Here is a 25,921-nt window from a genome sequence, read left to right on the forward strand (position 1 = left end):
ACACAGCCGGGAGGTGCCGGTCGAAAAGGAGTTTGTAGGATCTCCACGAAAAGGATGACACCGCATCTCCTCTCCCTGTTTCAAGAGACACCGAGGCAGGGAACTGCCAGCAAGGAAAAAAAAAAAAAAAAAATATATAAAATGGCATTGCGTGCTTAACATACCGATGCACGAGGACATCCTCCTCCTCCACGGGCACGAACAGCACCCAGCGGAGGAGAAAGCGAGGGGCAAGCTGGGTCCTTCCCCTCCCAAAGCCAGCAGCAGGTTCATGCCACAGCAGGACAAACATACTGCTTTATTAAATAAACCAAGAAAGACGTCTCTGTTTTCAGCAAAAAGATTGGCGTAGTCACTTAAAATATTCCAGATGTTTGAGACAGGATGAGGTCTTCAGTCTTGTTTAGTTTGGGGTATTTTGAAGTATTATTTATAAAGTGTGTTTGAGGGTGGGTTGACTTGAATAATGTGATTAAAATTGCTGATTTAAACGAGCAAGCTGGAAATCCTGAATTTTAATCACGTTTCAATATGTAGCTTCTAGACACTTCCCTTAAAAATAGTTGATTCTCTTTGATTCCTATAATTTGATACTATTCAACAACTGGGAGCACGCACCGGAGCGATACATATGTAAGCAATTACACAGCTTCACATGCTGTTGATACAGAATCACACTCTTAATAGCTTTTCCCCCCCCCAGAGGAATTAATTTTTTACTTATTGTTTATATTAAGTTGCATTTAGGAAATGAAACTAAATTAAAAAATAAAAAACAAGTTTATATTTAAGCAATTTTCTGACCTTTTTTCTCCTTGACACCTTAGAAAAATAAACGATGTCTATCCAAACAGGTATGCATTGCATATCTGCGTTACTGAATGAAGCTGAACGGTCTCACTTTCCAGAGATCTCCAAATCCTACAGCCGCTAGATCTCATCCTGTCCTACGCCCTCGCTCTTTATAAAGGGAAAGAAGAGTTTCCATTCTAATTAATTTCCCACCTCCGAATCATCTACCCAGTGAGTAGAAATAGCTGCGAAACCCCCTCCATGAACCTGCAGAAAAGGCTATATCTGCCGGAGGAGGAAGCCAGCAAACTCCTTCCCCCACAACTGGTTTGTATTCTTTACTACTTAAAAAATATCCCGTACTTGGAATTTTTTAAACCACAATTGAAGTTATTTGAATACGTTACTGCATCAACTTGGGTTGATGGATCTAAGAGAAAGCCACGGGGTTTAAGCAGGCCACCCAGCGTCCCTGACGGGGACGTGCCGCCCGCCTGCCCCTCAATCACTCAGCCCTTCTTCTCGCAGCCAAAAAGATAGCGTCCAGCAGGTAAAATACTTCCAGAGGATAACACACCCTCGCCACTGCACGAATGACAAGGTATTTATTGGGAATAAATGTCAAAGCAAAGCAACAGCGTTTATTTTCCAAGCTGATCCTGTGGCAATACGCTGCTATGACGATATTATTCCTGTTCTTGATTTAATCCCTTTATCTACTGGCACCCACTGCGGCTGCAGAAGCATCAGGACGGGCTTTGCTCTCCTGCACGAGCCGGAGCATGACCACTTTCTGACTTAGACCACTCTCCGGACAAACTGTCGCCACGCCTGGGTGCTGCCAGGCATCCAGGCATCCGCAGCACCCGCAGCCTAAAAACGCGTGGTCTTTTGGAGGTCCTCCCGGTGCGTTAGCCTTCGTCTTATTTGGGTGTGTTCGTCTGTCCTGAAAGTTGCTTAAAGTGACACCGAGGAGGAATTTAATTTATAATCCTATTCTTTTAATCTTGGTCAGCCAGATTTTTTCAGACATCCGTTTATTTCTTCTTATAATATATTAGATGGAGTAACAACACTGGAGTCGGCTTCAAGGCAGCAACTCACTTGCAGGGGTTCTGCTGACATTTATAAACTGATTCTATTTCTCTCTTGTGTTTTATGTTATCAGCTAAACCTGTCGACTTAAATTATTGCCTTGTAACCAAATCACAGTTATCTGTTATTCTGTTATGTGTACGTTTCTGAAGCTCTATACCTATATCAAGCTTTGCAGAGGTTGAAAACAAGATGATAAATAAATAAACAAATGGAAAACAGAACACGCTTCCGCCACGCTCACAACTAAGGCAAGAATCAGGCGCGTTATATACAGGATAACTAAAAGCAGAGAGCTGCTGTGCTGAACATACATCACGTAGTAATATCCAAGTAACCCCATCTCTCCTTTTCTAGACCAACCAAATGACCAACTGTGTTTCCTCACTAAATGAGAAAGGTCTCATCCTGCTCAGCTCCTTTCCAGTACGTTATTCCATTTAGTGCTGGCCACAAGTGGTTTTGCAACTCTGCACAGGGACAAGGCTGAGCCCCAACTCACTACACAGCAACAGGCAGGCATTAAAAATAACCGGGCAAGTTTTACATCATACATAGACACGCAGATCTCATACCAAGACCGTGCAATAACTTACTGTGCTCCTGGCAGCAGCCGCCCCATCCCCTACCCACCCCTTGGACCTCCGAGCTGCCACCCATCCACCTGCCCAGCAAGAGAAGCGCAAGAGGGACATGAGACACTTCCCCTCCAGAAACACCTTCTGGCACTACTTCGTCCCCTACGGCAGAAGTGTTCCCCTGGGAAGGATCCTGCAAACAGAAAAAAGGGTGATCCAGCTCGCCGAGGCGGATCCCCTGGTTTCTCCCCAAGAGAGCGTCCTCGTTTGCCGTTGAAAAAAAAAAAAGAAAAAAAAAATCTATTAACAGTGTGAACACAAAACCCAGTTATGAGTCAGTAACTGGCTCTGCAGTTCTCAGAAATCACCCTGGTATCTGAGCAAGCGTCAGATAGGATCTACCTTTCTTTACTCTTTGTTTCTCTTGGCACAGGGGAGTGAGGGGAAAGGGACTTTCTTTCTAATACAGGCAACAAAAGAATCTGCAAACCAATACATGAATGTTCCCAGCAAAACAAACCAGCAGTGCTGCAATATTAAAAATAATAAGGCTGCACAAGACTGACAGAGCATCCACAAAAAGTTATCTGATGGCACCATACTTACTCCTTTAATAAAATAATGAAAAAAAAAAACCAAAACCCCACAAGGAGACAAATCCTAGGAAGCAGCAGAGCTCCCCTCTGCCGCCTCGCTGGCACCACCGGTTCCAGGAGCCACCAGTGCCACGGGTGGGCAAAGGGGAGAGGCTGGGGCATCACGTGCCGGTCATGCATAGGGGGACACAACCGCCCTGGCACTCGCCAGGCTGCCGGCTCCTGCGGCGGGCCCTGCCTGGGGAGAGGACGGGATTTCACACGAGCACGGTGCTCTGGCTGCACGAAGATGCCGCCTGTTTCTCACGCTGAATGCTGGGCTCAGAGGAAAACAGAGGAACCGGCCGTAGTCTGATGGGGCTTAGTGCATGCTCTGACTCCAGACTCTCCAGTTAGCACTGTTGAGCTAGGAAGCAGCAAAGCCTGGCTTTTCTGATTTGGGTTGGTTTTTTTTCCCCATAAGGGTGAGTCATACCACTCCTTGGATTGCTTGTTATTTCAAAACAGAACATTTTTACATACAAAAGGAAGGGAAGATGTGTGGAAGACGCAGGTCAAGAAGAGACGGATTACTGGTGGGAAGAGGAAGCCCAGAGCCTGAATCCCATTTTGCTACTCCCTGCCCCTTTTTCACTCATCCACATCCTTTTGTATTAGTTCGCTTTCTGGCACTCACTGATCCTCCCAGTTAAGTGCCACCAGAAAAAGTCATTAATATGCTATATACCACCTCTTCCAGATAGCTAGCGGACAGGTTTAACAGCATCAGGCCTGGAAGCTCCCCTCAGAAGCCACCCCAGCATCCCCCAGCATTTCCCACCGTACCTCATGCACAGCACAGGCAGTGAGACAGCTCAGACACCTGCACCCACATTTCAAGTAGAAACTCCTACAATGCTGGATGAAATGCTTTACAAAGCCACTTCTTGTGCATCTCTTGTTTCCATTAGTTCTGTACTTCTGCTAGGAAACCACAGCTGCCTGTTGAGCGCAGCACATCCTTGGAGAAGCACCGTCCTGGTCACTGCCCGGTGCTCCTGGATTTCTCAGGTCCGCACCATCAGTGGCAGCAGGAGCTGTAATTACCTACTGTAATTAATTATAGAGAAAACTCTTTTATAATCACTGTATGTTTGCCATGTTCATGAACTGTGCCTTAAGCACGTGCTTGTGGCATCTGTAGGGGACGGGATGCTGGATGAACCCCTGCCGTGACCCACTGTGGCCGTTCCCATCGTGCCAGTTCTCCCAGGGGCTGCCTGCCTCGGGGCTGAAGGCAGCCGTGCTGCCTCTGCCTGCAAATGACAAGTCCTGGTGATGTCAGGCTGGTTTTATCACCATCATTTTGTCTTATCATTGCACCTCGATATGGACAAAGATCCTGCTGTGCAGAGGGCTGACAAGGATAAAGAGACATCCTTCCCTTCCTGGGATTACGGAGGAAACCACGAGAGAGGAGTTTTGTCCTTACAGCACGAGCAAACAACTCAAACTGCTGTTTTCTTCTGCCTCCCAGAGCACACAGACAAATACCGAGCAGGAAGGGCCTGATCCCCAAGCCACAGATATTTAGCTCTCAGCAGCAACTCGCACCAGTGTCTTCCAGAAATGTCTGAATGTGATGAATTGTTGAGAGACTGAATGAACAGTTAAAAAAACCTCAACAAAACCAAGGATGTTTCACGTAAAAGACACTTTAGTTGGTTAGCTTATCTGACAAATCTTTTATATCATACTCCAAGCTATGCTAAAAAATATCCTGCAATTCGACCTGTCAAAATGGTGATGTCTAAATATGACATCTTCTCCAACACCGATTTTGCACCACGCTGCAGCAGAGCAGGGACAGAAGCCACCTGAAATGCCTTCAAGCTTGCCAAGGGCGAATCTGTTCCCAGTTCAACACCCAGCGCTGCTGCTGGCAGCAAAGCCATCCCCGGGAAAACCCCAAAATCGCTGCACTGATACATCCCAACACAAAGTGTCACCGTCTCTGCTCTTGCCCGGGTCCTTATGTGTCTCAAAGGAGCAGCACTGCTTTCCGCTGGACTTGACCCCTACTCAAACAGGGCGCAGAGAAAGGGCCCTTTCCATTCCAGTTTCTCATTTAGCAAGAGAGAAGCTACTTACTGGTGCTTGCTGGGCTACTGTTTTCCCATGGCTAATACCGCAGAGATCACTGTGTGGACTCAGGGTGCTAAGGGCTCCACACAACCGGGATTACAGGGAGACACGTGCCCACAGTGAACCTTGGGAGAACTTTCTTTCTTGCATCCTATGATTTTTAATGCCAACCGCTTGCTTGCTGCAGTAAACACAGAATCATAGAATAATGACCATGTGTTTAAACACCATCCATCAGGCCTACAGCTCAAACATTGGTTTATCTGAAAAGGGGTTTAGAGACACTCTTTTGTCCTAGTGCTGAGAGGTCTTCTCTGTAATTTGTTTCCCTCGGCAGATATAATGAAAATGTCTTTAAAATTATGCCAGAATCAAATCCCTCCTTCCGCAATTTGATCCGCAGCTAGCGGAGAACAAAGCGTCGCAAGGAAGGGGCTTTCCAGTAAGTAATACTTGGTTAGACATGCGAAAGCATCAGTTATATTTGGACACTCGGTTGGACAACCACTTAGGACTGCCAATTTAAACCCATCTAGCGCTCTCCCACGGCACTGTATTTATGTTCTATCAATTGATCAGCAAGTGGTGGGGGGGGGCCATGAGCCCAGTTATTCAAACCGGCGGCACCCTGCGAGCACCAGGCTCTGGCTCCTAACGCCTCTTGCCAAATCCACCCGCTGCCTGTGCTTGGCTTCACCTCTGGCTCCGGCAGCGGGAGAGCGGAAGGGGAGAGGCAGGCAAACCCAGCGGTGACAGGCGACGGACCCTGGTTGACGCTGTCAGAGTGGGTCCGTTTAACTCATGCCTACCATTGCCGGCGGCCAGAAAGATTATTCTGCACGTAGCCCAGCCTCGTGCAGGGGCATGCACAGAGCCGAGCTAGCTGCCTGCCTAAAAACCCACCAAACCTCGAGCCTCTCATGGCAAGATAACCACCGAGGACGAGAGCGCCAGCTGTCACGCGCAGGGCAGAGCACGTACCTCCCACGAGGTGTCTGCCGCTTTCCGGGATGCTCTGAGATAGTAAGCAATGGAAGCGAAGGCGGATGCTAGTGAGGTCCCTGGGGAGGAAGATTCTTAGGGAAGGAGCGATGGGAGGGCTCGGGAGAGGACATATGGTGCCTCTCTGACGGGAGTCACTGCTGTAGCATCTGTTGATATATCTTCTGCTGCTGCCAATACAGAAAAGCTTCATATGGCAAAGAGTTCCTCGCAACAAGTGCTTCTGCCCTTCCACCTCCCTCTCTGCAAAGGTTCCTCTCTCACTCGCACTGCAACAGCAGAAAATACACCAGGAAAAAAATAATAGCAGGGAAGGAGGAGGAAGGGTTGCCCTTTTGTAAAATTGGCAAACACACATGTTTTCACTTTATAAGCAAACCCTTATCTCCAGTTTCAAGCCAGTCATTTCTTATGCATTACCACACACCCTTGGTTACAGCATGATGCATGTGCTTAGTGATTCAATACGAAGCACTTAATTTATTTTCTCTTTTGATATTGGGCTCGATTCTGTGAACTGTAGCAGTTTAGAGCGTTTAATCCCACAAAGGTCTGGGCAGCAGCAGAAAAGTGGAGATTGAAGGTGTCCAGCCACACTCTGATTATTTCAGCTATCAAACGGCATATGCTGGGCTGCACGGACACTGCAGTGACCTTTGTCTCAGCATGTCGCCAAGTCAACATCCAAGCGAAACATTATTTACAAAAGCCAGTTTTAATCCCTCTCCGGCTCACTAAGTTATTTATCCCCAAGCCTAAACTACTTCATAATGTCACTGCAACCTATTAAATAATTGTCATCCCACAGGTGTATTTGTTATGCTGGAAAGCCCATCTGGGATGCTGAAGGCTTATCTACGTTCAGAGAAGATCAATGCAGAGTGTAGGCAGTCAAGGACGAGGGGGGTGACCAGGAGAATTGAGAACCTGACAAAATGAACTGAGGATGATATTTATTCTGCCGAATTTTAGGCACCTAATACCTTTTTGAGCCAGGCACCATTGGCTTCTTTACTATGACAGAGATTAACACCTCCAGAACATCATCGACCACAGCTGTCTTCCACATCTGTCACCCTCAGAGAGCCTCTCTTCCTCTCCCCAGTGACTGTTGAGAGGGCCACCACAGATGAATGTAAGGGCAGAGAAAGCCACCCCCAAAGAACCCAGCGACGCAGAGGCATGGAAAGGACACAACTACTCTCTAGGGAGGGATAATCTGTCAGGACCAACACCAGTGTGAGAACCAGGAGGTCTAAGCTGGCCAGGATTAATCTGCAGTTGGTAACGAGGAGCTGAAACCTAAGATTGTGCTACAGGAGGAAAAAGGGACAAAAAAAAGGAACCATTTTCAAGGGGAAGGCTGGGAAGCTCAAGAAGGGGTCTTCATGACCGGGTCTCAGCGATCTCTGTTCCTGTCCTCAGCTTCTGTGTTTATAACTCAATCAAGGCTGAAACTGAAAAGACAGACACGTTCGACAGAGGAAAGCCAAACTCCCTCCTCCAGCTATCACCGGGAGCGTTTCAGGATACGCTGTACTGCTGGCAAGGCGTGCAACTTATTGACTCGGATTGCATCTCTACTCGATGCATGTCAGCTGGCTCATCGCATGCTTTCACACCAGTGGTCGCAGTAACATCCCGGCACCAACGTTTCCCCAAGCCTAGAGCATCCCCCGGAGCCAAGAGAGCCCAGGTCTGCAGATGGTTGGACAACATTTCCCCGGTTCAACGCTGAAAGGTGCCTGATCCAAACTGCCTGGCTGCAAGACTAGCAGAACGCATTGCATAAACTCGTCTGCCAGCTACGCTGCCAAGCTATAGTGAGAACGAATTTGAATAATAAAAGCTGGAATAAGAAGATGCCTCAGAGAGAACGTTGGTATAGTGCTTTCCTAGCTTCAATTTAAAGCCTCGTTTCTGGAGCTAATGCAGTCGTAGGGAACATTAGCCTAATTTTTGTCAAGAGAACTTGCCAACACTGCAGTATTTAAGGTAGATGCTAAGGACTTGTATTATATCGCAGATAGATCACTAAGAAAGAAAGTAGTTGTGCCACACTTGGTTCACAGGAAAATAAACTGAAATTCTCCCTGGGCCTAATCAGGGGATGCTGTTTTATAACACCACGTGTGCGAGCAGCCTCACATTTTATCAGTGCACACACTGCAGCTGAGATCAGATCCAAATCCACCGTGGGGTTAGATACAGGAACCCACGGGGAGGTGCTTTAGGTGGGCCAGTCGCTGGAGATGGGCACCCAGGGACACAGAACCTGTCATTTCCCTTCCACAGATATTCAGTAAAACATTTGGCCCAACTCCTGAAGGGTTGGGTCCTTCTACTGATGGTGTTCACCAGTTGAGACACAACCAGTGGACTACGATTTCAGGGCTAAAAGGAGAAAACTGTTGGCAGAAGTAGAGAATTGGCTTTGCCTCCTCAGGTGTTCAAGTAGGAGGTCAAAATCAAACTTGTTTAGCCTGATTTTTAGAGATGCTCCACGGACGAGTCAGCAGAAAGTGAAGAAAAAAGAGGCTGCACCCTGCATCTTTATAAAAAAACATTTGCACGATCCTGCCCCCATCATACCCCACTTTAAAGAATTAAAACATTCCCAGGAGCCCAGGTGCGTTAATGCTGGCATGGCTTCACGCTTCCCACGTGCCAGCCTCAGAGTTGCATTTGCAACAAGTCCAGGATAACACCGCTTGTGCCGTGGCATAAAGGCTAGTCCGAGACTTGCAGCTTGCTCAGTGCGAAGTTGAAAATGCCCTTTTATTTGCAGCTGTCACTTGGAAGTGACAGCAGAATAACCTTGGCTTTGGAATAGAAATCAGCTTGCAGAGGAAGCCTGCGGGAGCACAACCCCTAGGCTGCAGACTCGCGGGCAGGAGGGTGGCTCTGCTCTGCTATGGATTCTGCACTCGCAGAAGAACCAAATCATTACAATGGCCAGAAATGTCCCTCGGGAAGGAAATCCTCTCAAAGATAAATCAATAACTCAATGTAATTTTAGCATGCAGCCAGGAGAATTTACATTGCCAGGAAGGCTGAGAGCTCTGCCACGGAGACAGAGCCACAGCATCATCAAATGGTCCTGCAGCAGTCCCCTGCACAAGGGCTCAGGCTCTGGGTATTTATTGCAACACCAGGAGCCTGGGCTCCGCCATGCCGGGACCTCCATGGACCCAAAACGAAATGGGAGCAGCAGGGATGTGGTACGGCAAAACTCCCTTGTGACAAACCTACCTCTCCCCAGCTGCATTCCAGCTGCCCTCCTGCGCAGCAGCAGCAGCGCAGCTGCTCTCTGCAGTCGTGGCAGCACTGGCAAATGCTCCCGGATCTTACAGGGTAAGAGGCGTGCAAATACAAAGCGTGAGTTAAAACAGGCAAAAGAGTCCAGGAGGAGTGCTACAGCCACAGCCTTCCCCCCTGGCCAGAGTTACGGGGGGTCCCACCAGCCAAACCACCCACAAAATAAGGCAAGACAGTGATACGCTGCAGCACACACTGTGATTAATGACACTGCAATTTACGTAATTATATTAACGCGAAGTACACTTGGACCAGTAAGTTCAAGGAAACTAATGACACTTTACAGCGCAGTTCAACACTGAGCAGTAACTCTAGCAAAAAGAAAAAAAGAAAAAAAAAAAGGACCCTAATTATTCAGTAGTTCCTCTCCTCCCAGATTCTCAGGGTCAGCTTGGAGGAGAAGGTGGCCTGAATTATATTTTCGTTTCCAGAACATCAACAGAATTGCTAACTAAGTTCCAGCAGCAAGGTCGAAGCCTGCCCATAGTTACGCATGCCATCCCCCTCCCGACTGCCAGCTCCACCGAACGGTGGCACCACTGGACCCAGGAAGATCTCAGGCTGCCTGTGTCCTCTGCGAGCATGTTTAAAACACCTGTAACTCTGTGCTGCTCCTCCAAAGACATGGTACCAGTGCCTCTGCTATCTTTTTTCTCTGGTCCCCAGCATGGATGGATAAACTACAGCAACTAATTCCTTAGAAGGTAAAACTGGCCTCCCTGAAGCACAGTATGTTTTATGTGTCTAGGACTTGAACCTTACTGAAGATAAGCCTGACAGGCAAACACCCCAATACAGCTGGCAGCAATTTACTGTACACCCAGACCACCTACATATTGCGTATCGTTGCAACCAAAGCACCCGGCAGACGTGGAGCCTGTGCTGCCAACACACAGAGGGCTTGGAAGCAGCCTGCCCGCAGGCAGGTCAAGCAACAAACACATCCATACCTGGCTGGAGAGCCCTGGAGCGGGACTGCTCACCACCCTGCTTCACAAGAGCTTGAGGCACATGCAAACCCTCCCTGTACAGAAAACTTCTGTTGCTGCTCCTTCTCCTTCATGCTTTTAGGACTTGCCATGTGCACACACACAGAGGCACACAGAGTCCTCTGTCCTCTTCAGCACGTGCTCTTCCCCCTGCTGCAGCCCACCTGGAGTAATGGATGCACTGTGGAGCGTCTGTGCTGGCCACAGTCGTGTCACTCCTCACGCTCTCCTTCGGTCCCACCAGGCTCTCAAACAGATGTGCCCATGCTCCATGAACGCTGACATGCTTCAAGTGCCTATATCTGCAAATCCAACTTTACAGCAGCTACAGACATGGCCCGTGTTTCCATGTTGTTTCATCGAGACTTGGACTTTGCACCTCTGAAATGCCAAGATCTGTTAGCAGAGCTGATCCAAGGGGCAATGTCAGAGCTCATGCCAGCACTGATCCAAAGAGCTGAAGATGCATTTTGACCACCCCAAACAAAACCAGGACAACCTGTTAAGCTCCTGCGATGCAGAACATGAAGGTGCCTGAGAAGCCAGGGCAGAACAACTCCGCAAAGACTATATAAAAGAGGAGACCTCACAAGCATACCTCCGCGTCCGATGTAAAACCAAAATCAAAACCACAATAAAATGAACGATCACAAGTTCAGTGTCTCAAGATTGCACTCATGGGCTACAAGCTGGCAAAGCTCTCCTGGTAGCTTCCAGGCTCAGCAGCAGCATCCTGCAAGAGGGAACATGCAAAAAGCCAGCTCAGTGATGATCGGGAAGACACATATAAAGTAATCCATCACACGGCAATCTGCGTGCACCCAAATGTCCTGCAACACAATCAGAAATCAATAGCAAGACACAGAAACTCTCAACCACACAGTAAAGTATAAAGAACACTTGTAATACTGATTTTAAAAGTGCCTCAGAGAGGACAGTTGCAAAGGAGCCTGAGAAAGCAAAGGAAAATGCCAGAATTGAAGCCTTTTTTCCCCTCAAAAAGACATTAATAATGGATTTTCAATGCAAGAAGAAAAACTGAAACCCACACCAGATTTTCCTGGTAATAACAGCTTTCTGCAAAGCCCAACTATTAATGTAACAGGGACGTCCATCAATCAAGCACACAGAAAGTACTCTGAGAGCTAAAAAAGGAGCAAGCAAACATCTGCTTTTGGCAACTTAAATTTTGCCCTTAAGCGCAAGGAACATAATAAATTATCGGAAGGTTGGGCTTGAAGTCATTTTCTTCCATCCCAGAGAGCTAAATGCTGAGGACAGGGGTAAAGGCACACAAACACGCCGCCGCTGTGATTTGTGCCTGACAGAAAATGGGAGAAATGGGCACAATTTCATTTGTAGACTGAGGAACTCTTGAAAAACGCCAGTGCCGTTCTCAGCACCCACAAGGCAGCGAGCTCCCGATAGCGAACGAGTGGCAACACCCGCAGAGAAGTGACAGTAAACTATTCTTTGAGCCCACGGCTTTAGTGACAACCATTTTGTCGTTAAGGAAGGCCTCGTGAACCCTTCAGCCATCCTCAGCCTGTCCAAGACTGTCCACACACTGGATCGGTACCAGGGTGGGATGACAAGACATGCAAACTTGCTCTGAGATGACAGTTGCATCCCTCCTCGCTACGGCTCTTCTCTTCCCATTGCCGCACGCTGCCCGCAGGGGGCTGCGGTGATTAAGGCAGGCCGTCGGTGCCTGCGCTTCTCAGTGCTCTCATCAAGCAACGCTTCACGTTTCGGGTCCATCCACCCAGACGAGCACTGACTGGGGTGTTAACAGCAAACCTGAGAAAAGCTGGATTTACACCAAAAAAACCACCTGCCAAAGAAAGTAATTGGGGTGCCTCCGTGCCTCCAATATTTCCTCTTTTTTAAAACACAGTAGGTCAAAACAAGTGCTGGAGATAATTAACAGAATTTACTGATTCAACCAGAAGAAGCTGCAGGCATCACTGCAACTAAGTCTTAATAAATTCTGAAGAGTGACACTATAAAATGACATTATGGAAGTCTGTATTTATTGTCTCCCCATGCTTTCTGTATCCAAGGTGCCACGTTACACTTAATAACAGTTTTTCTCCCCAGCTGCCAGTGTTGCAAATCCTGCCTGACACCTGACAAGCTAACCGTTGGGGTTAAACCCTGCCAAATACACCCCCGATAGAAAGCTTTGGTGGCGTGAACAGGGATAAATGATTAAACTAGTACCGCCCAGGCGATGCACAGGACAGTATAGACCGTCTTCTCACCTCTCAGGTGTGTGGCTCCACAGGGCTCACTGTGGTGCAGCAGGAGGGTATTTTGTCCCTGCTCCACCGATGCAAAGAGCAGCCATTGTAGGAAGGTACCTTCACACACAGCCACATTTCAGAGCAGAAGCATGCCGAGAACAGCCAAGCATCACGGCTGCGCAGTCCCTGGGAGCGCTGCCGGGCTGCACCACAACCTGTGCCAGCAGAGCAGCCCCGCCAGCGAGCTCCTGCCCAGTGTCTCAGCAAGCTCTGTGCGAGGCATCGGGAGGTCCTCACGGAGAACCAGAGGTCCTCTGGTTCCTCATGCCAGAACTGCAGGAAATCCCCCTTCCAGGGTTCCCAGCTCAGCTACCACTGCGAAGTACACTTCAGTGACCCCGTATCTGGCTTTTAGACCATGGGTACAATCTTTCTCGAGTGTGGTCTTCATCGAGTGTCTTGTTTTACCTGTTTGTGTAGTATTCCTAAGTCTGCAAAAAAACCACCTTTGCACTCAGGCTGTACATGGGCAGTGCCTTGGGTTGTGGATAGATACTTGACAAGTATAAAGATGCTATTGTCCCACCCTGTCTGCATCTTCTGCACTGCAGAGGACACAAAAGAAATCACATGAACCATCTCTAGTCCACTTACAGAAAAAAAACCCAAACCACTAACAAAACCCCACACACAAATTATCAAGTATAGCAGAGAGCAAACAGTAAAAATAGCCAGCGCTATTGGTGGTTTGACCTAACCTGAGGATCTTTGTTGGAGTGGATGAAGGAGAGCGTATACATTTCCTCCTCATAACGTGGTTGCATTAACACCTCTGACCAACACAGCTTGATTTGGAAGAGCCTCGGCTCTTCCTCCTCTCCTGCTTGCCAGCAAGACCGGGCTTTCCCGCAGGCGGCAGGGTGAGGTACAAGCTCTCCTCTGTTGGCAGCCTCGCCCTGCTCCTCCTTCAGGACATGTCCTTTCCACTTCAGGACATAATCTGAATGTTTAGAGAGCACCTGAAGAGATCAAAGTGGCTGGGAAGATGATAAAACAGGGCTCAAGTGAAAAGCCTCTTGGCTTATCTTCCAGCAAAGGCTCTGGTCCCGTGGGGGGCCTTCACTCCAGCCTCTGGCTCCTGGCTCCAGCTCTGCTGGACCAACATCTCCCCAGTAGCTGGTCTGTCATCACTTTCTGCTGCCTCTCTTCAAAGAAGTCTCCAGCAACTCTTCCCATGTTTGCTCCGTTCAGGTTTCAGCTGATGTTAGCAAGGGGGAACAGTCAGCATCACCACCAGGATTTGCAGATCTCTGTGGAGCGCACCATGAGATCCCTCTGTCTTAGCAAAGGTACTGCCATACAGAGTCACAGATTGGTCGAGCATGAAAGGCACCTCTGGAGATCATCCCGTCCAACCTCTGCTCAGGCAGGGTCACCTTGAACAGGTTGCCCAGGACTGTGTCCAGTTGGGTTTTGAATGTCTCCTAGGATGGAGACTCCACAACCTCTCTGGTGGAGTTGACCTGCTCCAGTGTTCAACCACCCCAGAGTAAAACAGATTTTTCTACATTTAAACAGAGTTTATTCTATTCCAGTTTTTGCTGTCAAGGTCCCTCTGAAGGGCAGCACACCCGTCGGGTGCAGCAGCCACTCCTCCCAGCTTTGCATCATACAGTCTGTAAATACCTTCACAATACCTGTAAAAGCCTTCACAATTTGCCACCTCGTTACAGCTCTAGCTAATTGAGATACAGAGAGATCTAATCATTTTTGCATATTATCGGCTGCAGAACAGTGAGATAACTGTAATTAGTAGCAAGCTGGTTAGCAGGTTAAATGATAGTATATTTAATGAAGAACAGGTGGGCTTTGTTTCAAATAAGAAAAGCAGCAGATTATATCAAAATGTAAATGCGTCTTAAAATACAGTCTCGGTGATAACTTAAACGTGCTTTTCGAAACACTACCAGACAGAAACTGAAAGGTTTCACTTGGCTGAGTGACAAATCCTAAAAGTAAAACCTGGTCTGGGGTTAAAATGTAAATTGTTGATTAGATCTATTTATTCACACCCTGCAGTGATGGGAGAGACATGCAATGTTTCTTCTTTTATTTTGCAGGATCATAGGCACATTCCCATTATTGCCATTGCCGCTTCCAAGGTCTTTGCAACCCTGGGAGATCTCCAGCAGAACAACAGAAGAAATACCAAGTGACAGACTGCATACATTAATTCAGCATTCAGATAACATCCTGTTGCAAGTGAACGACCCAAGCAAAACTTCCTGCAGCAGGCAGAAAATCGGGAGAGGGGAAAAAGAATCTCTGGGCTGAAGAAAGATCTTTTGAATCAGAAATGTTGTCCTTAACTAGAATTTCCACCACCACCACGCTTACTCCTTCCAAAATGTAAACACCTAATAAAAAATTAAACTTGAATATAGTAAGAGTTCTTGCAATAAATGGGAATTAGTTCTACAAAACATCAAGACAGACCCAAGGAGATTACATTTCTTTCCCAAGCTTATGCTGGTAAAGCAGAGCTGGAAAAAACAGAGATATATTTATTTTCTAACTCAGAAGCTTCCTTGAGATGCTAAAGGAAGCTGTTTCAGTAAAGCGGAGACATTTCTTTTAGTGTGTGTTCAAGTAAGAACAAATGCAAAACAAGCTTCCAGACCTCAAGAAACATCAAATAGCTTTTTTAATTTACATCCCAAATTCATTGCAGATTCTAAAATGAATGGAAGGCAGAGATCAGAGAAAATGTCTCACTAAATCAGGACAGCATGATGGATATTCAGAGTTTTCCTCAGGAGAGCAAGGTGCTTTTAAGCCAGAACGGAGGAGGCAGAGCATGGCTCTGAAAAGGGTCTGTGGAAAAAGAGGATCCATTGCTAGTGTGACTCTATAAATAAATATATGGAAAAATTAAAAAAAAAAAAAAAAAGCTGCAGCCACATCTGAGTAAAAGCACTAATTTGCAGTCATGAACTGTGAAGGACCAGGATGAAATATTCCTCGCAGGAGCCATTTGACTGTGTGCTGACTGCCCGAAAAAAAAATCTGACTTTGTGCTCACCCACATAAAATAATTTTTGTAGAAATTTTAGTAAGTGGGGTCTGAGCGCACACAGAGCCCATGGGGGAGACTGCAGGAAGGAACGGCCAGAGCAAGACGGTGGGGAAAAATACTTTCTTCCTAATTATGAAAAAGATAACGCTGTGAAACTGTGTTTTAGTGATGTACACGATCTAGACCGAACGCCAAAGAAAAGGAGGGTTTAGCTCTCAGAGCCAGGTGTTTTTATAACAACTGTCAGACGCACACCACTGACCACAAGCTCCCGGAGCACAGGGCCACATAGGTGTCTTGGGAAAAGGGCTCAGAAGTGGTCATTCTGGCCACAGGCTGCACGGTACTACCGTTCTGCGCGGGCTAAACAGCACTCCTGCTCCGAGAAACGTTCAGTGAAGGCAGGCAGTCTGGATGTGGAGCCAGTGATACTGAAGGGACGGATGTGGAAGGCACTGGAAAGACGGTGCATCCCTTCGGGGACAGGGCAGACCACCTGCCTCCATCACGGGCAACCTCAGCCAGCAATGGGATAAAATACCGGAGAGCGGTCTGAAAACACAATGTCTGCATTATATCAATAGGCCAGAGATTAATTTATGAAATTACGTAATAAAATTACAAATGTAGAAAAAAATCAACTCTGCAGGAAGGCCTGATCTCTAGAGCTAACTGCCAACCTCTCCAAGAGCGCGTGGTCAAACACGTCCCGCAGCCCCGCGAGCTGCGCTGCTCTGCCGTCACGCCACAGCCTGGGAAAATAATTCCCAAACCAGGAAAATAATTGCTCTGGGAGCTTTCTGTCACCAAAGGAGAGAGAAGGACGGCTTCAGAAGGTGATGAGGAGGCGCTGAGCTCTGCTGGCACAAGGAGGCTTCCCTCGCAGCTCACAGTGTGCAGCAGCAGCCTCTCCACTGAGAACGGCCGCAGCAGGCGCTGGATGATTTGTCTGATCCCCAGCATCCATGATGGTGCTTTGGGGGGAATTCAACACTTTCACGGCCTTGAAGCAACCTCCAGGGTTTCATGGGGGTGGAGGTCTGACCCGTGGCTAAACAAGCACGCGTTGCAATGCTTGGAAGGCTTGTCTCACAAAACAGCATCACACATTTGAAGTGTAAGGGAGTTGCTCTGATTATATTCGGTCAAACCTTCAGAACCATTTAAGTGACTCTGGAACCCAAGTCACACTTTTTAAAAAACACTTTCCCTAACATCTGATAAAAATGTTGGAGCCAAGGTCCTGGTCTGGCTTGCTTGCTCTGGAAGGAAGAGGGAAGATACTCAGACTGGAAATTCAAGATAACCAAGGCTGTATGCACTCCCAAAATGTTTTCCAGGAGGGAAAACATTTTTCTTCCAAAGCACTGTTACAAGCTTGAAATAAACGTGCAGACTGTTAGATAAAGACAGAGATAAAAATAGGCCTGTTATTAAATACCTCTTCTTTAACAAGGTTCATCCTTCTAACCAGTCACATGAAGATTATTAATTTTATTACAGAAAATATAGCATGCTTGCACAGAAAACCATAGCAAGATATTCCTCATCACCCAGCACACATTTAAGCATCTGCTAGCAGCTTGCATGCTCATAGCACCCCCAGTTTGGCAGAAAGAAAATAAAAGAGAGGAATGAGAGATCTCCTCTTTGGGAAACAGTCTCTCTTCTTTCAAAGCACTTTTTCCCCTCCAAACAACGCAAATTTAACTATGTGAATGATTCCCACTTATGTCTACTGCTATACAGCTGATATACTTAATCTCTTCGCTAATGCTACACTTGCATTATAACACCACCAGTCAGAGTATCATTAAAGCTAAGTTTGAAAATGTTTTGAAAAATGCAGCCTAACTTCCTCCTGTTGCACAAGAAAAGCCGCTTGACTCTCAAACACCTCCGTCACCTGGTTTATAACCACTTTATAACTAACCTGCAAAACACTGTGGGGCATGGAGTCATACGCACAGCTAGCAGGAGTCACGGATTGTCTCATGTGAAAATACATCATTACATCCTTGTTTCGGTTATGCCCAACATCCAAGCCCATGGCTATGTGTTAGAGAAGCTGCAAACTTTTATCTCAGCTGCTCAGAAGCGCAATTAGGTTTTGGCAGTATGTGCATCACCGCAGAAGACTTTCTATAATAGCTTCTTTAATGAAACCAGTAGCTCCACAGCCAGTAAGGGACAGCATTCACCCTGATTCACCAAAAGCCCATCTCAGCCCCCCTCTGCTCCTAAACCTGAGCAATCCAAGTAGTAAATTCAGAGTTTTTTCTCACCAACACTGCTGCTGCCAGGATACCAGCAGTTCTTGAAGTGACTGAAAACAATGCAAGTTTTATCTGGGGTTGGCGGGGGGGGGAGGAATTGGCTCCCAGTTCACTTCACAAATACTGAACCTGACACCCTCACGGACGTGCTGGGAAAACACCAGCTGCAAAACGTCCCAGGTCACAGAGAAGCAGATAGGAAACACGGCAAAACAACCCTGTGGGCCAGACCGGTACCCGGCCACGCTGAACATGTTCTGCTGAGCGGCACCTTCCCACCCGTCCCGCTGCTCCGAGCGGTGCTGCGCTGGGGCCGAGCGCAGCCACCAACCCCTGAGATGACGCTTAATTAAAACCTGCAAGTGTACTGACACGCAACAGTCCATTTCTGCCCAGTTCCCAGGAATGATTTAGTACCAGGAGCTATGCAGTTCTGAGGTCTCACATTATAAAAATTTAAATATATATATATACACACACACTGCATTTACAACATGCTATGAAATATATAAATAAAACTGCATTACTACACTTGTCACATTAGAGAAGCAGAGCGTTTTTTACAATGTGGGAGTTTGGGGGGGGGTTGTTTTTCGTTGTTTTTTTTTTTTTTTCCTTTTTTAACATGCGCATTCAGTTACTGGCCTATAAACTTCTGTTATTTGCTACAGTTTCCCATTTCTTAGTGTGAATGACTAAGGTTCTGCAGTTCTGCCCTCTCCTGGAAAAGGTCAGCTTTGTGCCCAAGGACCCAAGCCCAGTAACATTCATGGTTGTTTCACGAGTGTCTCAACTGTACGGGTCCAAAGCCACCTACTCCGGCACCTTGTCGGGATGCTGGCAGCGGCTCCCGGCAGCTCACTGCGCAGGGGATGGCCAGCCCACGCCTGCCTCGCAGCCGGGAAGCCATCCTGCTCACCGCGCAGCGCTGCATTGCCCTTGTCTGCACATTAAAGAGACGGCTTGACAAGGACCAGGTGTACATCCCCGGTGGGTGCCCTCTGACTTCCCAGCTCAGGGAATCTGCCGGTAAAGAAATCCAAGCAGGTAACACAGAGCGAGACTGGAGACAGGTAACAGCACTGCCCTCATCTGCACAGCTGAGCTGGAAAGACGCTCGTACAGACAATATCTCCACGTCCAAAAGCTGGCATCCTTCAAACACTCCCTACTCAAACAGAGGTTTGAGATACCTCCTGCCTGCACACTCTCCGAGCGTCTCTTGAGCAGTCCCAATCCTGCCTCTTACCAACAACAGGCAGGGAAACACTGTTATCCCTCTTACACGCATCAGGAGTAAGGCATGGAGAATTTGCTTTGTTTTAGACATCTGCCCTCCAGTGCCCCACACCAGAGCCAGAAGCAGCACGTGAAGCTTCAGCCCTGGCACTTTTGCCAGAGAAGACTTTCAGAGTAAGGAGTAATTAAGCACAAGCCAGTGTTAGGGAGACCATGCATCCTGTGATGCGAAGGTGAGAAGTCAAGGAAAGCCCACGAGGATGGGTAAGCTGAGAGAGGAGAGCATGAAGGCACGTGGTAATAAAAAGGAGGACAGGCACGAGAGAGATTTAAGATATCAAAAGCCTCGTATGCGAGAGGTCAGATGGAAAACAAGCAGAGGGAGTGCTACCAGTGGCCATAGCTCTACTTCCAAGCACTGAATGTTTGCAGTTGCTCTCGAGACTGCCTGGGCTTTCCTACCTGCTGTAATCACCCTGCAGCTCTGCCTGTTGCTGGTCAGAGAATATTGTAATGACTCCACAGTTGAGATTTTTCCCCTCTGCACATCGGTAACAAGTTATTTAAAAAAAAACAAAACTGGAAAAGAAGCATTTCATCTCGTATAAATGAGGTTTTTAAAATCCCATTTGCCTTTCCTCTTCATGCAAATCTGTGCTGATCTGATGAGGCTCCTATTTCCTGGATTACACACGTCAAGCTTTGCAAAAACGAGCATACCCTGGTGGTTTAACGCCATATTTCACAGCCCTCTCTTGCCCGTGCTGACACAGATATTTCAGAGACCTGCACGCAACTGTTTGAGTTAGGTCTAGGTCACCGAGAAACCAATGGTTCGGACAGATTCATTAATTCAGCAAAGCAATTAACAGGAGTCAGCGCAGCTCAGGACATCCCGGTGAATGGCAGGAGCAAAATACCCACTGACAAGGTGTAAGGAAATCCTCGCCAGCCACCACATCACCCACACAGGCTGTGGGACAGGCCCTGGCACAGGACTCCTGAGCCAAAGGGATCCCTCCTGCCATTACCTTCTCCTCCCAGCTTTAAAAACCTCTTCTCGGCTTAGAGCAGCGCTGGTTCATTCAGACGCTGAAATCTCTTGAAAGACAAAGACTGGCAATGAAACTAGACTGAGTTATGCCCCATCGCAAGTCCTGCTCTTTCTAGCAAAACCATGGAAAGTCTGCCAAAGCAGCTTCTGAAATTACCTCCCCAACATGAACGCTTTCTTTGAGAACTGTGTTTCCGTACACGTAAAACAGAGAAAGCAGCCCGAGGACCCTTGGAAGCTGCAGCCGTGGATATTTAAATGCTAAGCAATGTATCATCAGCTCCCCGCTGAACATAAGATGGTTTCATCTTTGCAGAAGCACCAACAACAGCGTGCTCACATCAACCTCACTCTGGCAGTTTGATCAACAGCGGCAGTCATGGCTTCTTATTTTTTAACTGCAATATAATTAGGCACTTAGGAAAATGACTCTGAACAGTACAAATGCTATAGAGTAACTGCAGGTATCAGCACAGCGCTCTGCAAGCCAGACGTTTAACCACAGCTAAAGGTACAGGCCAGCCGAACTCCTGTAACGCATGCTCTGCCCGGCCAGATACTGAGACGCGCTATCCAAACCTGAGAGAGATCCAATGCTGCAACATTTCAATCACCAATGCAAGATTTTGCTCCATTTCTCTGGTCTGCAGGGAGCTGCTCTGGACCAAAGGAAGCCTTTCTGTGCCCCACTGTTGGCTCCTCTCAAATGGAAAGCATGCAGAGTAGACTGTAAATATTTTAATATTTCGGGCAGATGAGGGTCTCGCTTGCTCCATCTGTGTTTGGAAACGGGACACATTAATTCCCAACTTCAAACTGTCAGCTGAGAAACCGGCCAGCGAGTTTCTGCCACGTCAGGGAGCAGGAAAGTGCTGCTGCCACGGAGGTGGACAGAGCCCATCTGCAGAAGCACTGCACAGACGGGGCTCCCCGCAGCACTGGTTGCTGCTGAGGAGATGATTAACCCCCTTTTTCTTTCCCAGTTAAACCCCTGCCTCTTATATCTTTTTTCTTAATCTTCACAGCAATGTCTTCTCAGAGGAGCCACTTCTGACCCTAATGACGGGCGGAAAATGTCTGCTGGTCAGTGATGTGACTAAATGGTCAGAGCAATCCCACTTTCAATCATCATCAGGAATGCTAAAACGGAACAGAGGAAAACAAGGTGCCCAACTAACAAAAGGAGGCAATTCCTGGGAAATTAAGCATTCATGTGCTCTAGGATGTTGCGTGGCAGATTTGAGGTCACCTACAGATGTGGAAGGAATGCTTTTATATACAGAACCCCGAAGAAAACTGTCAGTTTGACAAAGACCATCAATGCCATCCAATCCTTCCATTCATCTCCGCCATCCCGAAGATTAAGGAATCAGAATTTGGTTGCCATAACCAACAGGCAAAGATCGCCTTGAAAAGCGGTGGGGTGTTTCTGTGTGCTGACAGACTCACCTCCAGGCACTTGGAAGAGCTTAACGTAAGCAGAAACAAAAGCAAGTCACCTCTGCTATGTTTCTCCAGAGAACTTCCAACTGACGAGGGTGCTATCACCTGGTAAAAGCGCATTCAGAAAGGAAAGCAGAAAGGAAAGGAAAGCAAAGCATCAGGAGAAGGACAACTTCAAAAAAATTCTGCGCCTGTGGAGGAACAGATACCTGACCACGAGAAGAGATCTGACCATGGGCGTGAACATCCATTCAGTGCAATCCCACTTGTTAAAACCCAAGTAGCCTGCAAGTTCCTATGGACGCCAACCAAGAACAGAGCAAAAAGCCCTGCAGATGTCTTCATCATTTCCTCAGATGATACCAAAAAAAGTAAAATAATGGAGGTGCTGGGAGGACTTTCCAAGGCACCCATATCCTTTCTGTCTAACCCAGCCGTGCCTGGTGCATTATTTAGCGCCGAATGAGAGAGAAGCGAATGCCTAACAAAGTGTTAAAGGACTTTGTGAAGTTTCACCAACCTTTCTACAGTCCATCAGCTTCCTGGCTGGCTGGCAGAAGAGACAACTGATCTCCTTGCTTCCAGATTACAGGCGGCAGAGCTCTTAGGGTAACTGTCTCTCTCTGTTTGCATCCAGCTACCTCCAGAAGCTTGAAGCGTGCTCAAAGTGCAAGAAAGCACTTGATCAAAACCCAGCTCACACTGTAGGCAGCGAGGGAACAACCACACAAAGCAGCGCTACATATACAATAACAATTGAATTAGGTGGAGGGATTTGACAGGTTACAGGTTGATGACACTGCTGCAGTCTCGGCAGAAGTGTGGTTTGATGCAATTAGCAACAGGGAACTAGAAAAACAGCAGAGTAAAACTGGAAATACATGTATAAAAGATGAGCAACTGCGGGACCAGACAGAGGCATAAAAAAATCCTGTGTTGAGCTCAGAACAGGAACAAGGTGAAAGAGGAGTGCAACAGGAGGAAACGCAACTCTGAGCTCCCTTCCACTATTCAGAATTGAAGATCCAGATTTTAAATCAAAACATTTGCTTCCCCAGGAGAGACTGGCCCCGTTTGCTGCAGGGATACAACGGGAGACGGCACGGGGGCATCCCGGAGAGGCGGGCAGCAGAAAGCAAACTTCTGAGCATTGTGCTGCGGTTCACTTTGGCCTGTGCTAAGCACACACCAGCCAGCCCAGCCAGGACTCTGCTCGGCTATGAGCAAGCGAAGTCACATCAGAAAACATCGGAAGATGCAGAACCACCAGATCGGACACACAGCCAACATGTGCACATCTGCTGAAGGACCGAAAGGCACTTGTGCAGCCAACGCTGGCTGCTTCCCTTGTCCGGCAGGTCAACTCCCTTCCCAGCACGGACCTGTGCTAGCAAGGGGGAAACCTTCAAGGCCAGAGGCCGCAGGGATGGGCTAGTGAAGGCAGCAGGTTCCCCAGCCTTGCTTCGGGTAATACACGTGCTAAAAGTGCGAGTCACAGTCCACACACAGGATTTCGCTTCAGAGAAACCCACAGGAGACAAAAACCAGGCTGGTGGGGGGAGATCAAGGAAGACTCCTCTTTCTGACATGTTTCTACCCAAATCCGTGTGCAGACCTGAAATGAGGATCTGTAGCAACCAGACAATGAGGCAGGCCACCGTTTAAGACTTTTACAAGAGTAACTGAAATTCTTCTCCTCTGTGAATGCTGACAAGCTCCCCACTTCCACAAGCCCTTCGCTGCACATGCCCAATGTGGAATTGCTACAAAAATAAAGCAGAGCAAGACACCCGAGCAATGGAGAAGGTGCTTCTGAACAAAACCAGCAACGACGTTTATAATGACTGCAAGTATATACATACTCTGCTTCAACAAGGGTGGTGGGGATCTGCCAGTCTGAATACTAAGCAGGGACACCACACGCCTTCCATACATAATGGTACAAAAATGGAATAGAAGTATATACTGTAGCTTTGTGAAATTTAGGGGCTTTTGCTAGACATTTATGTTATACAAAGATTTACATTTGGAAAAGTCATTCTGCTGTATCTGGCAGAAATTTCAAGACAAATGGATCCCATATTTATTCATTCAATGATAATACTGAGCACAGGATAAAGCTCTTTTAAATTCAGAGCACTTTATAAAAATTAATTACTACTTACTTCACCCTTCTGAGGTGGGAAGGTATTACACCTGCATATACATGAGGACACCAAAGCAGAAGTGGATTAAATACCTTGTCCAAGACCCGAGAGGAAGGCTTACTGATCATCCTAATTGCTGAAATATGTGTGCACGCATGCATCTGTGTGTGTGTTTAAATGGGCTTATCCTCTCCAGAGCCTTTCCCAGCGCACGGGTTTTTGCAGCGAAGCCAGCCTGCTCAGTTGGTTTTTTCTCACCATACATATCCCATACACATCTAATAAAAGATACCAACCCAAAAAAAAGGGAAGAGATTTTTTTGTGGGATGTACAGATAAGGATAAAAGCTGGATTTCAAATAGCCAAAGAACAGAAACCCCATTGTTAAAAAGCTGTGTAGTGTTACATTGACAGTTCTTAATCAGATTGCCACTGAGCAGCATTTCACCAGCCCACACTGGAGCACAGCAGACCTGGGATACCGCATGCCAACAAATGTTATAAAATCTGTCCCTTGACAAGCGTACAAAGAGGGAAAGGGCTTCTGAGCTAGTGACAGAGACACATCACCACCTACAATGTGACTGGCAGCCCACTCAACCTGCTCCAGTGAACTGAAAGCACTTTAGCAACCGCTCCCGTTGCCAGCCGGTTCGGGGACGGTCTCCTTGCCCTGTATTGTGTCATTGAGTCCATAGCTCTCTGTCTGAACACCAGCAAAAAAACCCCCCATCATATTGTCATGGGAACAAACAGGTATTCTGAGTTTCTGCAAGGCTTCTGTTGGCGCTGTCAGGTGGGGTTCCAGAGGGACGCTATAATTAGTCATCAGCATGTTACCTGGACGGATGGTTTGCCACTGATGTGTGGGGTAAAACACTTCCAGGTCCTCAGGATCAGCATCATCTTCTGTTATTGGCTCTTTCCCGCTGTCATCTTTTATGTCGCTCTCTTCTATTTTTGTAAGGGCAAACTCCTTTCGGATAGAAGAGATTCAGCTCATTAGCAATTGCATCTGGGTAATTTAGTGCCGGCTGAGAATACAAAATTTTTTCCCTCGCCAGCAGATTTTTTTTTTTTTTTTGACATCCAAGATTCTTTCCACATGGTTAAATTTAGATTTAAAGTATATTAAAGGTTAAACATGCATAACTAGCATGACATTTGTGCTGAACAAAGCAATGCAACTTATTTCCTATTCCAGTGCAGGCTGCAGGTTTAAAAGAAGCTTTTGGAGAGCCTCACCTATATTACACTCAGAGCCAGGAGCCCTGACTATTATTAGGGTTGTGTAACATTGTAAGACCCTGTTTTCCCTTGCCTAAAAATATGTCAAACTTTTAACTTTTTCAGCTGAAATTTTCCACACGAGTGGAATGTGGAATGCCTCAAGCGTTGGTTTGGTTTTTTTTTTTCTTAAATGCACTTATTTCAGGCTTGGAGAAGATTTCAGCTAAAATAGTTCAGCTATTTCCAAAATAGGACATGGGGAAAACGCACCAAATTGCCCACACGATAAAAATGCGAGCATCCTTTTCTTTACCCGTTCCCAGTGTCCTCCAAGTCTTTTAAAACAATGAGGCAGCGATTTAATCACCACCTACACTGTAAGTGCAGCACGCGAATGGCAGAGGTGTGGTAGATCAGCTAGCACGAGTGGTGAGACATTGCGCAAAGGAAAAAAACGAGGATGAAAAGCAGGAAAAAAAAATCCTTGCCGTGAGGGAAACCTCGCTGTTCACTGGCAAGTCTCCCTAGGGAGCTGGTGGGAGTCATGTAAAACTGCAACGGGTAAAATTATTGAGAGTGCATAGTAAGTAAGAGCCTCGTACTATCTCACACTAGGCTATTAACTGCTCGGGAAGCAGGTCTTTGCTATTCTGGTTTTCACAGGAACAGATAAGCCGGTCCAGGCTAATCGTCCAGACAGCTCAGTTTCTGTTGC

At 47.2% G+C, this 25,921-nt stretch overlaps 1 protein-coding gene across 10 annotated transcripts in view; it reads right to left on the reverse strand.

Moving 5' to 3' along the window:
- Positions 1-25,921, reverse strand: part of SIL1 (SIL1 nucleotide exchange factor) — a 98,712-nt gene that overhangs the window by 47,207 nt on the left and 25,584 nt on the right. For all 10 annotated transcript variants that reach the window (XM_076349763.1, XM_076349762.1, XM_076349769.1 and 7 more), the window contains one exon: positions 24,817-24,952. In XM_076349763.1, coding sequence (XP_076205878.1) covers positions 24,817-24,952 — 136 coding nt within the window. The remainder of the gene's footprint in view (positions 1-24,816; positions 24,953-25,921) is intronic.

This window comes from Aptenodytes patagonicus, chromosome 12, assembly GCF_965638725.1.
Source record: "Aptenodytes patagonicus chromosome 12, bAptPat1.pri.cur, whole genome shotgun sequence".
NCBI lineage: Eukaryota > Metazoa > Chordata > Aves > Sphenisciformes > Spheniscidae > Aptenodytes > Aptenodytes patagonicus.